We start from the raw sequence: 12,814 nt of genomic DNA, 5'->3' as shown, positions 1-12,814 counted from the left end.
AAACGTCCCAGCTCTGTGAAAGTGGGGGGGTGCTCAGACCCATTTTAGGGAAGCACAAAACAAAGAGGAGGCCCCCACATCCAGCAGCGAGACCAGGCCCTTTGCCACATCCTGCCGGCATGGGTGAAACTGAGGGCAGAAGACAGACCTGATTACGCCCAGGAACGAGCACGTAAGGCCGGAAACCCCACAATGGTCCCAGCACCCGAGGCGACGGCCGATGGTGCGGGAGGTTTTGATCGCTGAGGGCGTTCTGTACCTCCCAGGATCAGGAATATAAGGAAGCACAAGAGGCAAATTTCTCCTCTCAGACCCACGTGACGGGAGCTGGCTTCAGATATTCTGTTCTCTCTGCGTGGTCTGATCTCCCCCTGGCTAGTAAACTCCAGCCACGCTATGGGGCAGGGAGATGGGGATTTTGCACCAGTTCTATGGGCTGTCTGGCCGCCCGCCTCCTCCCTCCTTTCCCCGATGAAATATATTTACCCGAATAGCCGGCTGTCTGCATCAGCACGCCTAGGTTTACCGACTGGATTCCAGCCTGCCAAGCAGAAGGGAGAAGAGACAAAACTTAGTGCAGATGGGATGGAGAGAAAGACATTGTTAGTGTGGTGCATGCAAGTTGCTGCCAATGCAGACTCAGAGCTGGTCATCTGTGTGTCATAAGCCCCGTACTGCTAGCAGCTAATGGAGATTCTCCTGGGGCTCAATCAATGAGGGGCAAATGAGCCAGCAGCAAACTTGATAGCTGGGAACTCCTAGGTTCCAGTCCCAATCCCTTACGGTACACATTAAATGACTAAACCATGCTGCTTTACTGCATCCTCCACATGCAGCTGGGACGAGATGAGGCTTACCTGGGTGGTCGACAAATGCCTTTGATGTCGACACCCGCGCGTCCAGACTACCGCGCTGAGCCGACAAACAGCTGATCAGCTCAGCGTGGCAGCCATGTAAATTTAAATGAAGCGGCGATTATTTAAATCACCGCTTCATTTTCCTATGCCTGGTAGCCTAATCTACATCAGATGAACTGAAAAAACACCCAGTAGTCTGGTAGCACTTTATAGACTAACAAAACACGTCGATGGAATCATGAGCTTTCGTGGGCACGGCCCACTTCTTCAGACGAAGAAAGCCCACAAAATATCATGATCCCCTCGACATGTTTCGTTAGTCTATAAAGTGCTACCAGACTATTGGATGTTTTTTCAGTTTACCTGAACAGACTAACTCGGCTACCCCCTGAAGCTTTCCATCAGATAAGATGGAGTGGAAATTACAGAATCCAAGAGCTCTCTAGAACAGCAAAAGAAGTACTTGTCCGCTCTTAATGAGGCTAATTGAGCAGGCTGGATGTGTCCTATTCATAGCTTCTGATATGAAAATGCGGCTGTTAAAAGCAGGGGAACTTGGCTTTGTAATGCGTTAACGAGTCCATGTCTTTGTTCAAGCTGTAACAGTGTCAGATTTGTAGATGTGTTCCAGACTCTCCGTAATAGGGCGGTGAAACTCCTTTGTAGAACGGCTACTTTACAGAGATTGGTGGAGGCAGCCTAGAAAAGCTGAATCTGGCTGGCGGGATCACACCCCCGACTCCTCCCGCCGCATGGTCAAAATGAACCACTGGCCTCGTCGGATGGGGACGGGGGCTGGGAACTGGGATCATCTGCTCCCTCTGATTGGCCCTCCCTGCTGAAGGAGGTATCCAATCACAATAGGAGCCACCCATCCCTCTTCCAAGCCCACCCAAGCGGTCAGCACCCCACGGCTGCCACATGGCACAGAGATGGGCACCTCCGAGCACCCGGGCTAGCCTGCGGCTCTCTCATTGGTCCTCCCGTGGGTGGGAGCATCCAATCAGGACACGGGCCGCCCCTCCCCTCCCCGCTCACCTGCTCTCCTCCCCTTCCAGCAGTTTGCTGTAGGTGGCGATCTCGATATCCAGGGCCAGCTTGAGGTTGGCCAGCACGTGGTACTCCTGCATCTGGCGAGCCATGTGCTGCTTGGCCTTCTGCAGGGCCTGCGTCGTGCTCTGCAGCTTCGCCGTCACGTCGGCCACCGCCTGCTGGCCTTGCTCCTCCGCCTGAGCCAAGGCCGCCTCCAGCCTTGCGCGCTGCAAAAGAGACCTGGGTCAGGGGGCCACCGAGAGCCGGGGGACAGGGGGCAGCTGACAGCAGAGATCTGCCGGGGCCGCCTCGCCCCTCACACGGGCACCTCCAAGGGGAGCTGGTCGCCCAGGCAGGGGGACGAGAAAAGACGCAAGCAAGGGAAGAGAACCTCAGAGCGGCCCGACGGGCTCAGAGAAAGGCCCAGTGCCCTGCCTGCCCGCCGCGGCCAACGCCAGGTGCCCCGGAGGGCGGGAACAGAACTCCCCCGCCGGTTCCCCCAGGACAGACCTGTTCCTTCAGAGCCGTGATGTCCGCCTGGAGCCGGTGGATCGTCCTCTGCAGCTCACTGAGCTCAGCCCTGGTGGCCCGGAGCTCTTCCCCGTGCCGGTCCGCCTCCTGCTGGACCTGCTCGTGCTGCGGGGGGAGAAGAGGGCGCAGGAGCGGCTGAGCCCAGATCTCCGTGGTGGGGCACGCGGGGCCGGAGAGTCGCAGCCTCCGGGGGGAACCTCCAGAGAGCTACCCCCTCAGGAATGGGGGCCGGTGGGGCAGGTGTCTCCTGTGTCAGGGGGCAGTTTGGAGCAAAGCCAAGTCCCCTCCCCAGCCAGGGGGCCGAGGGGAACCCCCCCCCACACACACAGATGCGGCAAGGAAGGCCCTTTTGCAGAGTTGGGGCAGCATGGGGGGAAGCCCAGGCCACAGTGGGTGAGGGAGGAGGGCGGCCGCAGCCCATCGGACGGGGCGCGGCAGAAGACGGCTGCCCCCCAGCATAGAGGGCTGCCCCCTGTGAGGGCACATCGGGGACCCCCCGACCTTGCACCCCCATCCGCAGCAAGACGGGACTCCGCCAGCCGGTAGACTGGAGAGGATGCGTTGCTCCTCCGAGATGCAGCCCGGCCTGGGTTCCATGTGGACGCAGGAGTAAGGGGCAGGCAGCCTGACCCCTTGGGGCGGGGTCCACAGGCCCCTGGTCCGGTGAGACATCTCCACTGGCTATTGCCTCTGTGCTTCTGATCAGGGCGACCCCCCCTCTCCCCCCCAGACCTTGGGCAGTGCTTCCCGGCCAGCAGGGGTCACTCACAGCGCACACAGCAACCAGCAACTGCCCAAGCAAAGCGGACTCAGGGCCCCCCCCCCAGCGTGTACAGCCCCCCTCCCCCTCGACATCACACCCCCCAGCAAAGGATGAAGCCACCAAGGCTTCCTTCTGGAGGGGTGTCCAGGGCCCTGCCTGGCCCCATTTCATCACCTCTCTCCGCCTGGACACGGTCCCCCACGCGTCCCTGCTGAGCGGCAGCAGAATCCCCCAGGCCCCCGGCCGCACCGGGCTCAGCCGGCCCTCGCTCACCCGGGTCTCGTACTGCCTCCGCGCGCCCTCGCGGCTCTCCTTCGCCTTGGCCTCGTACTGCTCCCTGGCCTCCGCGATGATGCCGGCCACGTCCAGCGTGGGCCTGCGCTCCACGGCGATGACCATAGGGGTGTTGGAGATCTCCACGCAGGCCTGCACTTGGCACAGGTCCTGCAAGCGGGAGAACGCACTCGCTCAGGACAGCCAGGCGCCGAGCCGCGGAAACTCCCTCCCCACAGGCCACCCGGGTTCCCTGGGAGCCGAGCGCTTGGGCGGCCACCCAGCAGAGCTTGCATGGGTTTCTGTGGGTGGTGCACAATCACACGTGCCTGGGTGCACAGAACCAACATTGATTCTGCCCACGGATGGAAAAATTAGAGGGAACCTTGGTGGCCACCCCATTTCCAGAAAAAAAAACCGTATTGTGGAATTAGCGGGGTACAGAGAAGGCTGAGGAGTATGATAAAGGGCCTAGAGCAAGTCTCTGAGGAGGAGAGATTGACGAAATTAGGATGACAATGGAATCATGGCCAAGGGGAGCAGCAGGAGATGGTGCCCAGGAGCGGTGGAGGATGGGAAGTCAGGTAAGCTCCCCCCCATCCCTCTCATGCCCAAACCCTGCACCCCCATCGCCCTCCTGTCCTACCTCCCAGACCCCTCCACCCTGTTCCTGCACTCGACCTCCCAAACCTCCCACCCCAGCCTGCTCCTGTACCCTCCCCCTAGCCAAACCCTCCACCCCAGTCTGCTCCTGCAGCCTCCCCCCTAGCCAAACCCTCCACCCCCAGTCTGCTCCTGCAATCCCCCCCCAGCCAAACCCTCCACCCCCAGTCTGCTCCTGCAGCCTCCCCCCTAGCCAAACCCTCCACCCCCAGTCTGCTCCTGCAATCCCCCCCAGCCAAACCCTCCACCCCAGTCTGCTCCTGCAGCCTCCCCCCTAGCCAAACCCTCCCCCCCAGTCTGCTCCTGCAGCCTCCCCCCTAGCCAAACCCTCCACCCCCAGTCTGCTCCTGCAATCCCCCCCAGCCAAACCCTCCCCCCCAGTCTGCTCCTGCAATCCCCCCCAGCCAAACCCTCCCCCCCAGTCTGCTCCTGCAGCCTCCCCCCCAGCCAAACCCTCCACCCCAGTCTGCTCCTGCAGCCTCCCCCCCAGCCAAACCCTCCACCCCAGTCTGCTCCTGCAGCCTCCCCCCTAGCCAAACCCTCCACCCCCAGTCTGCTCCTGCAATCCCCCCCAGCCAAACCCTCCACCCCAGTCTGCTCCTGCAGCCTCCCCCCCAGCCAAACCCTCCACCCCAGTCTGCTCCTGCAGCCTCCCCCCTAGCCAAACCCTCCACCCCCAGTCTGCTCCTGCAGCCTCCCCCCTAGCCAAACCCTCCCCCCCAGTCTGCTCCTGCAGCCTCCCCCCTAGCCAAACCCTCCCCCCCAGTCTGCTCCTGCAGCCTCCCCCCTAGCCAAACCCTCCCCCCCAGTCTGCTCCTGCAGTCTCCCCCCTAGCCAAACCCTCCCCCCCAGTCTGCTCCTGCAGCCTCCCCCCTAGCCAAACCCTCCCCCCCAGTCTGCTCCTGCAGTCTCCCCCCTAGCCAAACCCTCCCCCCCAGTCTGCTCCTGCAGTCTCCCCCCTAGCCAAACCCTCCACCCCCAGTCTGCTCCTGCAGCCTCCCCCCTAGCCAAACCCTCCACCCCTAGTCTGCTCCTGCAGTCTCCCCCCTAGCCAAACCCTCCACCCCTAGTCTGCTCCTGCAGCCTCCCCCCTAGCCAAACCCTCCACCCCTAGTCTGCTCCTGCAGTCTCCCCCCTAGCCAAACCCTCCCCCCCAGTCTGCTCCTGCAGTCTCCCCCCTAGCCAAACCCTCCACCCCCAGTCTGCTCCTGCAGTCTCCCCCCTAGCCAAACCCTCCACCCCCAGTCTGCTCCTGCAGCCTCCCCCCTAGCCAAACCCTCCCCCCCAGTCTGCTCCTGCAGTCTCCCCCCTAGCCAAACCCTCCACCCCCAGTCTGCTCCTGCAGCCTCCCCCCTAGCCAAACCCTCCCCCCCAGTCTGCTCCTGCAGTCTCCCCCCTAGCCAAACCCTCCACCCCCAGTCTGCTCCTGCAGCCTCCCCCCTAGCCAAACCCTTCCCCCCCAGTCTGCTCCTGCAGTCTCCCCCCTAGCCAAACCCTCCACCCCAGTCTGCTTCTGCAGCCTCCCCCCTAGCCAAATCCTCCACCCCCAGTCTGCTCCTGCAGCCTCCCCCCTAGCCAAACCCCCCACCCCTAGCCAGCTCCTGCAGCCTCCCCCCTAGCCAAACCCTCCACCCCCAGTCTGCTCCTGCAGTCTCCCCCCTAGCCAAACCCTCCCCCCCAGTCTGCTCCTGCAGTCTCCCCCCTAGCCAAACCCTCCACCCCCAGTCTGCTCCTGCAGCCTCCCCCCTAGCCAAACCCTCCCCCCCAGTCTGCTCCTGCAGTCTCCCCCCTAGCCAAACCCTCCACCCCCAGTCTGCTCCTGCAGCCTCCCCCCTAGCCAAACCCTCCCCCCCAGTCTGCTCCTGCAGTCTCCCCCCTAGCCAAACCCTCCACCCCAGTCTGCTTCTGCAGCCTCCCCCCTAGCCAAACCCTCCACCCCCAGTCTGCTCCTGCAGCCTCCCCCCTAGCCAAACCCCCCACCCCTAGCCAGCTCCTGCAGCCTCCCCCCTAGCCAAACTCCCCACCCCTAGCCAGCTCCTGCATCCCATCTCCCCCCCAGATCCTACCTCCCCATCCTTAGCCCACTACCTGGCAGCCTGGGGGGGGGGCATAAACTCTACTATTCCCAGGACGCCAGAGGAGTCGCTTAATCTCTTCAGTGATTTTGATTTTGATTAATATTTCCGACCAGTTACAGACCCCTCCCCCCCCCCCGTTATGTTACAGCTGCGTGTTCACGTTTTTATGCTCAGCACCCTCGTGTGAATAACTGGGCGGAAGTGAAGGCATTTCGTCCCCCGGGGTGGCCTGCGTGGAGCCACGGGGGCCGCGGGCCGAAAGGGTTGAGAACGGCTGCTGTAGACCGGGCAGAGAACAGACACGTACCTTGGCATAAAGCTGGGTCAGGAAGTTGATTTCGTCGGTCAGACTTTGCGCATTGACCTCCAGTTTTTGCCTGCTGATATAGTCCTCGTCCAGATCCTGAGAAAAGAGTCCCGGGGGCGGGATTCAGAGCCCAACCCTGCTTACTAAGCTTGGAAGTTCTTGGGAGTTAGGGGCCCATCTTTTCGTTCCACATTTGTCCAGCGCCTAGCACAATAGAGTCCTCCGCCATGTCTGGGCTTCTAGGGATCTACCACAAATGCTCATCTACTGTATATTTGGGAGCGTTTGTGTGTGTGTCTGTCCGACTGTCCAGCCATCTATCTGTGAGGCTGTGGGGTCAAGAACTCCTCCTACCCTGTCAGAGCTAGGACCACCCAATTTGGCAGGCAGCTTCCTGTTCTCCTAACTTAAAGCCATGTCAGGGTTTCATTGCGCCAGGACAATGGGACGTGCCTGGAATTGGATTGTTTCTCATAAAATGGAATGGGAGGGGTCTGGTAGGAGGGACAGTTATACTGCGGAATGACCACAAGGGGGCAGCAAGGGGGCAGAGATGGGGACTGGGGCAGCTATAACCCCGCTGGGCCAGCAGGGGGCAGAGGTGGAGACAAGGACGGCTATCTCCTATATATTTCAGAGTTTGTTTGTGTGTCTGTTGGTCTGCGTGTCTGTCCCGCTCCCAGGGGACATGCGGTGCTCCCCTAGCTATGCCCGCTGGAGAGGCGTGTCTCACCTGGCCCCACGCTGCTGCAGTGGGAGAGGGATGGGGCTGTCCTCTCCCCCTAGGCAGCCTGCACCCCTCCTCCCCTGCCCCACCCCGGAGCACTGCTTGAAATGAAAAACCAAACTGATCTGAGTTAAGGAGCCGAGCAGCGCCGGGGAAACCCACTAGTAATAAACAAAGCGTCACATTCGCTGCCTAGCTCTGCTCCCGTGGGACTCACCTTCTTCAGCTGGACAAAATCGTTCTCCTTCTCAGCCCGGTTGTTGATTTCTTCCTCGAACCTGTGAGCAGGAGCGACGGGATCAGTGCACGGCAGGATGCCTCTGATGGCAGCTAGGAAATGTGGGGACCATGAGAGCACCCCAAGCCCCAGCTGGAGTCAGTGCAAGCGGGGGGGGCTGGGAGCACCAGGCCCTTGTGGGGCAGGGCTGGCTTCAAGCATACTGAAGGGTCCAACGCGGATGTGATGGGGTTAGTCCGGATCTGCACAGGTGCAGCATTGTGCCAACTCGGGGGGCGCACCAGGGCCAGGAAACCTACAGGGGGCGCTGCTTTTCAAATGAAACTCATGGACTTTTCGACACTGGAAGGCTGCGAAACCCTCAAACGCAACGGGTTCCACTTTTTTCCCCATTAGGTTCCCAGCCAAATCAGCAAAGCCATCCCAAATTCACCACGCGGTGAGCTGTCGTATCCCCAGATCGAGGTTCAAACAGAAATCGTCTCCCAGTTCTATTGGGTTAAGACACGAGGTGACTGTGAGCAAAAGACGCTTTCACCCCACTGAGCGGGGACAGGTGCGTCTAGACTATATGGCTCCGTAGATGGAGCCATGTAAATTAGTTGATTCGGCATAGTCAAAGAAGCGGGGATTTAAATAATTCCCGCATCATTAAAATAAACATGGCCGCTGTGCTGTGCCGACAATCAGCTGATCCGACACAGTGCGGTAGTCTAGACATGGCACGGTCGACAAGAGAATCCTTTGTCGACCACTCTGGTTTGCCTTGTGAAACGAAGTTTACTGGAGCGGTTAAAAAAGGCTTCCTTTGTCGACTGCATCACGTCTAGACTGCCGCGCTGTGCCGGATCAGCCGATCGTCAGCACAGCATGGCGGCCATGTTTATTTTATTTAAATCCCCGCTTCTTTGACGATGCCAAATAAACTAATTTACGTGGCTCCGTCGACGGAGCCATGTAGTCTAGACACACCCTAAACCGTAACGCAAATTTGCTGGTTGAAATAATGGACTGCGTCCATCTGAACAGGAGAGGAGAGTGAAGAACGACGTGTACGCGCTGCCTCTAGTCATTTAACAAAGCTTTGAAGGAGGCAGCAGTATCCCTTTACGAGGTTTTACCTCTACACCCTCCTTCTTCCATAGCTGTTGGTCAAGGCTGTTCCGTATCCGAGCTCTTTGAGTGCAGGAGTTGAGGCCCCCGAGAGACCTTAACAAACCTCTTGCTTCTAGAGGCTTTTAAGGTCACAGGTTCCCTGACCTTGGGAGGGAGGGTCCCATCCCCCATGTGAAAAAAATATTCCCGAATCCAGCAAGATTCACTTGGGAACGTCTTCCAGAGTGTTACCCCAAGCTCTTTTACCACCAAAGCGCTTGAAATACCCCTGTAACCTCCGAGAGCTGCCCTCTCCGTCTAGGGCATGTGTACACAGACCTCCTCTTACCTTCCAGGGCACAAAAATCAGAGCATAGACTTAAAAAGGGTGATTATTAGCCAAACCAAACGACATACTTGGTCGCTAGGTTTTGTAGAGCAACTAAGAAAATGCAGCTTAAAGCCCAGAGAATTGCTTCCTGGGGGGTCGCTTTAGTTACAGTGTGGGGGGGGGGGGGGGGTACATGGACTCAGCACAGAGGAATTTAACCAAACTACAAACCAGAGAAAATCACCTGGTTGCATCTAATGAAACATTCCCTATCTACTCACATGCCCGTACTGCCAAGGTCCAGTCCGGTTCTAGGCACAGGGATTCCTTTTCCAGGTAGGATGTCCCTGCCTGCTTCAATTCATCTCCCCCGCGCACCACCTGCTTTGAACTCCCACCTTTCAATTCAAATCTCCACCATCTCTTCCCATTGGTTCTCCTGGCGCCCTGCCCACTTGTCTGGGTTTAACCCTTTAGTGACTGAATGCTGGGCTGTTTAGAAAAGGGCGGCTCTTCTCTCATCCCTCCCCCTGCAGCGACAGGGCTGAATGTGCGCGCCTCGCCTGGAATCTTTACCACGTCCCCAGTGGCCTCTGTGTGCTTTGGACTCACTTCGTCTTGAACTCTGCCACTAGGTCCTCCATGTTGCCCCGCTCGGCTTCCAGGCTGGCTTTCTCTTGCCCCAAGCCCTCCAGCTGCTTCTGCAAGCTGCCGACCCACGCCTTGAGCATGTTTTCCATGTTGCTGGGGCCAATTTTCTGGCTCTGCAAGATGCTCCACTTGGTCTTCAACACCTGGTTCTGCTGCTCCAGCATGCGGACCTGGAGGGAGGAGGAGTGTGCGTCCTCAGACATCTGAGGCTAATCCTCAGCAGCCCTTTTCAGCAGTGGAAAGTGGCATTATCATGGGGGTGATATAACGGGGGATTTCCAAGAGATGACACTAAGCTGTGGGAGACGTAGATACACTGGAGAGCAGGGAAGGGTCCAGAGTGACCTGGACAAATAGGAGGATTGGGCCAAAAGAAATCTGATGAGGTTCCACAAGGACAAGTGCAGAGTCCTGCCCTTGGGACGGAAGAATCCCAAACATTGTGACAGGCTGGGGACCGGCTGGCTACGTAGCCACATGGCAGGAAAGGAGCTGGGGATTCCAGTGGATGAGAAGCTGGAGATGAGTCAACAGGGTGCCCTTGTAGCCAAGAGGAGTATCTCCTGAAGAGCTAGGGAAGTGATAATTCCCCTTTATTCTGCACTGGTGAGGCCACATCTGGAGCATTGTGTCTACTTCTGGGGCCCCCCGTTACAGAAAGGATGTGGACACATTGGAGAAAGTCCAGCCGAGGGCAACAAACCATTCTTCTCTACTGTGCTAACCCATAGTTCCCTGGGAGGAGAACCGGTTCCTAAGTACGTACCAGCTAGGTTCTAATCTGTCGCTGCTTCATGGAGCATTATTGCAACAAGACAAACCTCACTCGCTTCCCTAGGCGGCTACGGGACACGTTCACTTGGAGAACGGGAGCAAGGCATATTGACTAGGTCCATCAATGGCTATTAGCGAAGAAGGGCAGCTGGGCCCTCGTTAACCATGCGCAGAATATGCAGCTGAGTAGGACCCCTGAAAACTTGGGGCACCGCTGGGTCTTAATGTCCACCCAGCTGCCTCTTCCTAGCCCTGTTCTGTGGCTCGGCTTCCTCCGGAGAGGAGCTAGTGAATTTACAAGTAACAACGCCAGCCTGCGCTATCCCTGAACCTCTGGAAGAGCCGTTCCAGTGACTAGGAACCCATTTCAAGGCATTTCCCAACCCCAGGGACAGACTGTCGGTGTCTGAATTCACAGTGGGAGTCGACGGGACCTTCGTTTCAAATGTACCGTAAAATATTTCATTGGCGGGTGGCTGAAGATGATCAAAAACTCAGCTCTACAAAACCCTCCCCCGCCCAGCTGCCGTCGGGCACAGGGGCAGCAGGGTAGGGCCTCGTAAACCCTAAGGACGGCCCTGACAGGCAGGGAGGGTGTTCCTAGCCTCAGTTTGCCAGAAGATGGGAATGGGCGACAGGGGAGGGATCGCAGGATGATTCCCTGTTCTGTTCATTCCCTCTGGGGCAGCTGGCACTGGCCACCGTCGGAAGGCAGGACACTGGGCTGGAAGGACCTTTGGTCTGACTCCGTCTGGCCGTGCTTACGTAGTTCAGGGAATCATGGAATCCTAGCACACTAGAACGGGAAGGGACCTCGAGAGCCATCGAGTCCAGTCCCTGCCCTCACGGCAGGACCTAGTACCGTCTAGATTGAAGCCTCTTTTGTCTCCCTCGCTGAGTCCTATAAAGTCTAGGTCCAGATCCTCCCCCCGCTGTTTGGAAGACCTGAGCCTAAATTTGCCAAAGTTGCCTAGTGATTTTGGCTGGCCAATCGAACACCTGTTAGCGGGCCCATTTCATCCCAGATCACCTCTGCCATTCAAGTCGCTTTCGGGCATTTCAAGCGGAGCACCCCAAAAGGGACTCGTCCCAGCGCGCTAGCAAATGCAAACAGGCCGTGCGCCAAGGGGTGGGTGTGCTTGCAAGCGTCCCATATGGTGCAACCTTTGGAGCCCCAGATAAGACCCAGCGAGCTTCTTTTATGAGCTCTACCAGCTGACCCCCCTTCATACCATCTTGCTTCCCCACCCGCCTCACAATGATTAAACCAGCTTTATTGCCTCCGCTGACTCTGCTGATAACCGTGACCGAGATATCGGTTTCTGCTGGTCTCTTTCGCCGCCCGGCGCCATCTCTCCAAGGCAGGGCACTCGGAGGTAGTAGATCCCCGGCTTACCTTGTCGATAAAGTGGGCGAATTTATGGTTGAGATGCTTGAGCTGCTCCTTCTCCTGAATTTTCACGTGCTGGACCTCTGGGTCAAGCCCAGTTTTGATGGGGCTCTCTGCTCCATGATTTCCCTCGATGACGGCTCTACCACTCAGCGTGGGGCTCCAGGCTCCCGTGAACCTGATACCACTGGGGGTGGAGATGGCATAGGACTGGGAGCCCTCAGAGGCGTAGGAGCGGCTGCTGAAAGCAGTGGTTGGACTCCTGTACTTCGAGTCTCTAGAGATGGCAGACATTGCGGCAGCCCCGGTGGAGAATGTGGAAGTTCGTCGTCAGCTGTTGCAGGTCGGAAAAGACTGAAGGTTGCATGGGGTCAGTGCTAATTTATATCTAGAGGGGTCACGGACAGGGCTGCACCTGATTGGCTACGCAGCAGTGAAGGGGCAGAACTTCACTGCACCCAGTTCATTACCTGCTCTATCGATTTGAACCCAAGTTCATTAACTTTTTCAGAGCCGGCAGAGAGATAACGATGCACCTTCCGTTTTTCAGAGAGAGGGAGTCTTCCTCCGATCAGGTCCACCCCACACAGCTGTGTTTGGGTAGCACCCCTGCAAATTCTTCCATTACTAATCAGTAATGTGTGGAAACATTTTCATCAAGACATATTTTTGATGAAGAACAGCTTTTCATTCACATAAAAATGTTCATGATGGTCTAAGTTTCATGGGTAGAGGGAAGGTTTCCAGTAGAAAAAAGCCTTGGTAATATTTGCGATTTGTCCATCTCTTTTTTTAGTAACAACGTTCATTTTTTCAGTGAAAAGTTTTCAATTTTCTGTTCGTTTTATAGTTATAATGTGGGGTTTTCAATTCAAAAATGTTTCTTTAGTTTGCTGTTTAGTAAAGAGTGTTCATGGTTGGGTAAAATGTTTCCTTTTGATGCTTGCTTTTGGTTAAGTAAAAAGAAATGGCTCTTTGGTTTTGAATTGCAATTTTTTTTAGCCTAAGCTAAAACTTTACACCACAAACAGCTTGGTTTTTTCAACAAAAAAAGTCACATTTTGGAGAAATTTGTCTTTCAAATATCATTTATTATCAACATTT

The 12,814-nt window shown here is 57.2% G+C and overlaps 1 protein-coding gene across 1 annotated transcript; it reads right to left on the bottom strand.

Moving 5' to 3' along the window:
• Positions 1-486: 486 nt before the first annotated feature.
• LOC102461551 (keratin, type II cytoskeletal 8-like) lies at positions 487-12,044 on the bottom strand. Its single transcript, XM_075903401.1, has 8 exons — positions 11,717-12,044; positions 9,508-9,716; positions 7,449-7,509; positions 6,505-6,600; positions 3,457-3,627; positions 2,400-2,525; positions 1,896-2,116; positions 487-541 (listed from the first exon to the last, which is right to left on the bottom strand). The coding sequence occupies exons 1-8, from the start codon at positions 12,002-12,004 to the stop codon at positions 523-525; spliced, it is 1,191 nt and encodes a 396-aa protein (XP_075759516.1). The 5' UTR covers positions 12,005-12,044; the 3' UTR covers positions 487-522.
• Between the last annotated feature and the right edge of the window lie 770 nt (positions 12,045-12,814).

Source organism: Pelodiscus sinensis, chromosome 19 (genome assembly GCF_049634645.1).
Source record: "Pelodiscus sinensis isolate JC-2024 chromosome 19, ASM4963464v1, whole genome shotgun sequence".
NCBI classification, from domain to species: domain Eukaryota; kingdom Metazoa; phylum Chordata; order Testudines; family Trionychidae; genus Pelodiscus; species Pelodiscus sinensis.
The sequence above is the reverse complement of the archived record's forward strand: the minus strand, read 5'-3'. Positions and strand labels throughout refer to the sequence as shown.

Excerpts from the sequence above, each read along its gene's own strand:
- LOC102461551 (XM_075903401.1), bottom strand. The coding sequence starts at position 12,004 with ATGTCTGCCATCTCTAGAGACTCGAAGTACAGGAGTCCAACCACTGCT. Across the intron at positions 7,510-9,507 it reads GTGGCAGAGTTCAAGACGAA|GTTCGAGGAAGAAATCAACA; the intron begins GTGAGTCCAAAG and ends TCCTGCTCACAG. Across the intron at positions 6,601-7,448 it reads ATTTTGTCCAGCTGAAGAAG|GATCTGGACGAGGACTATAT; the intron begins GTGAGTCCCACG and ends CTCTTTTCTCAG.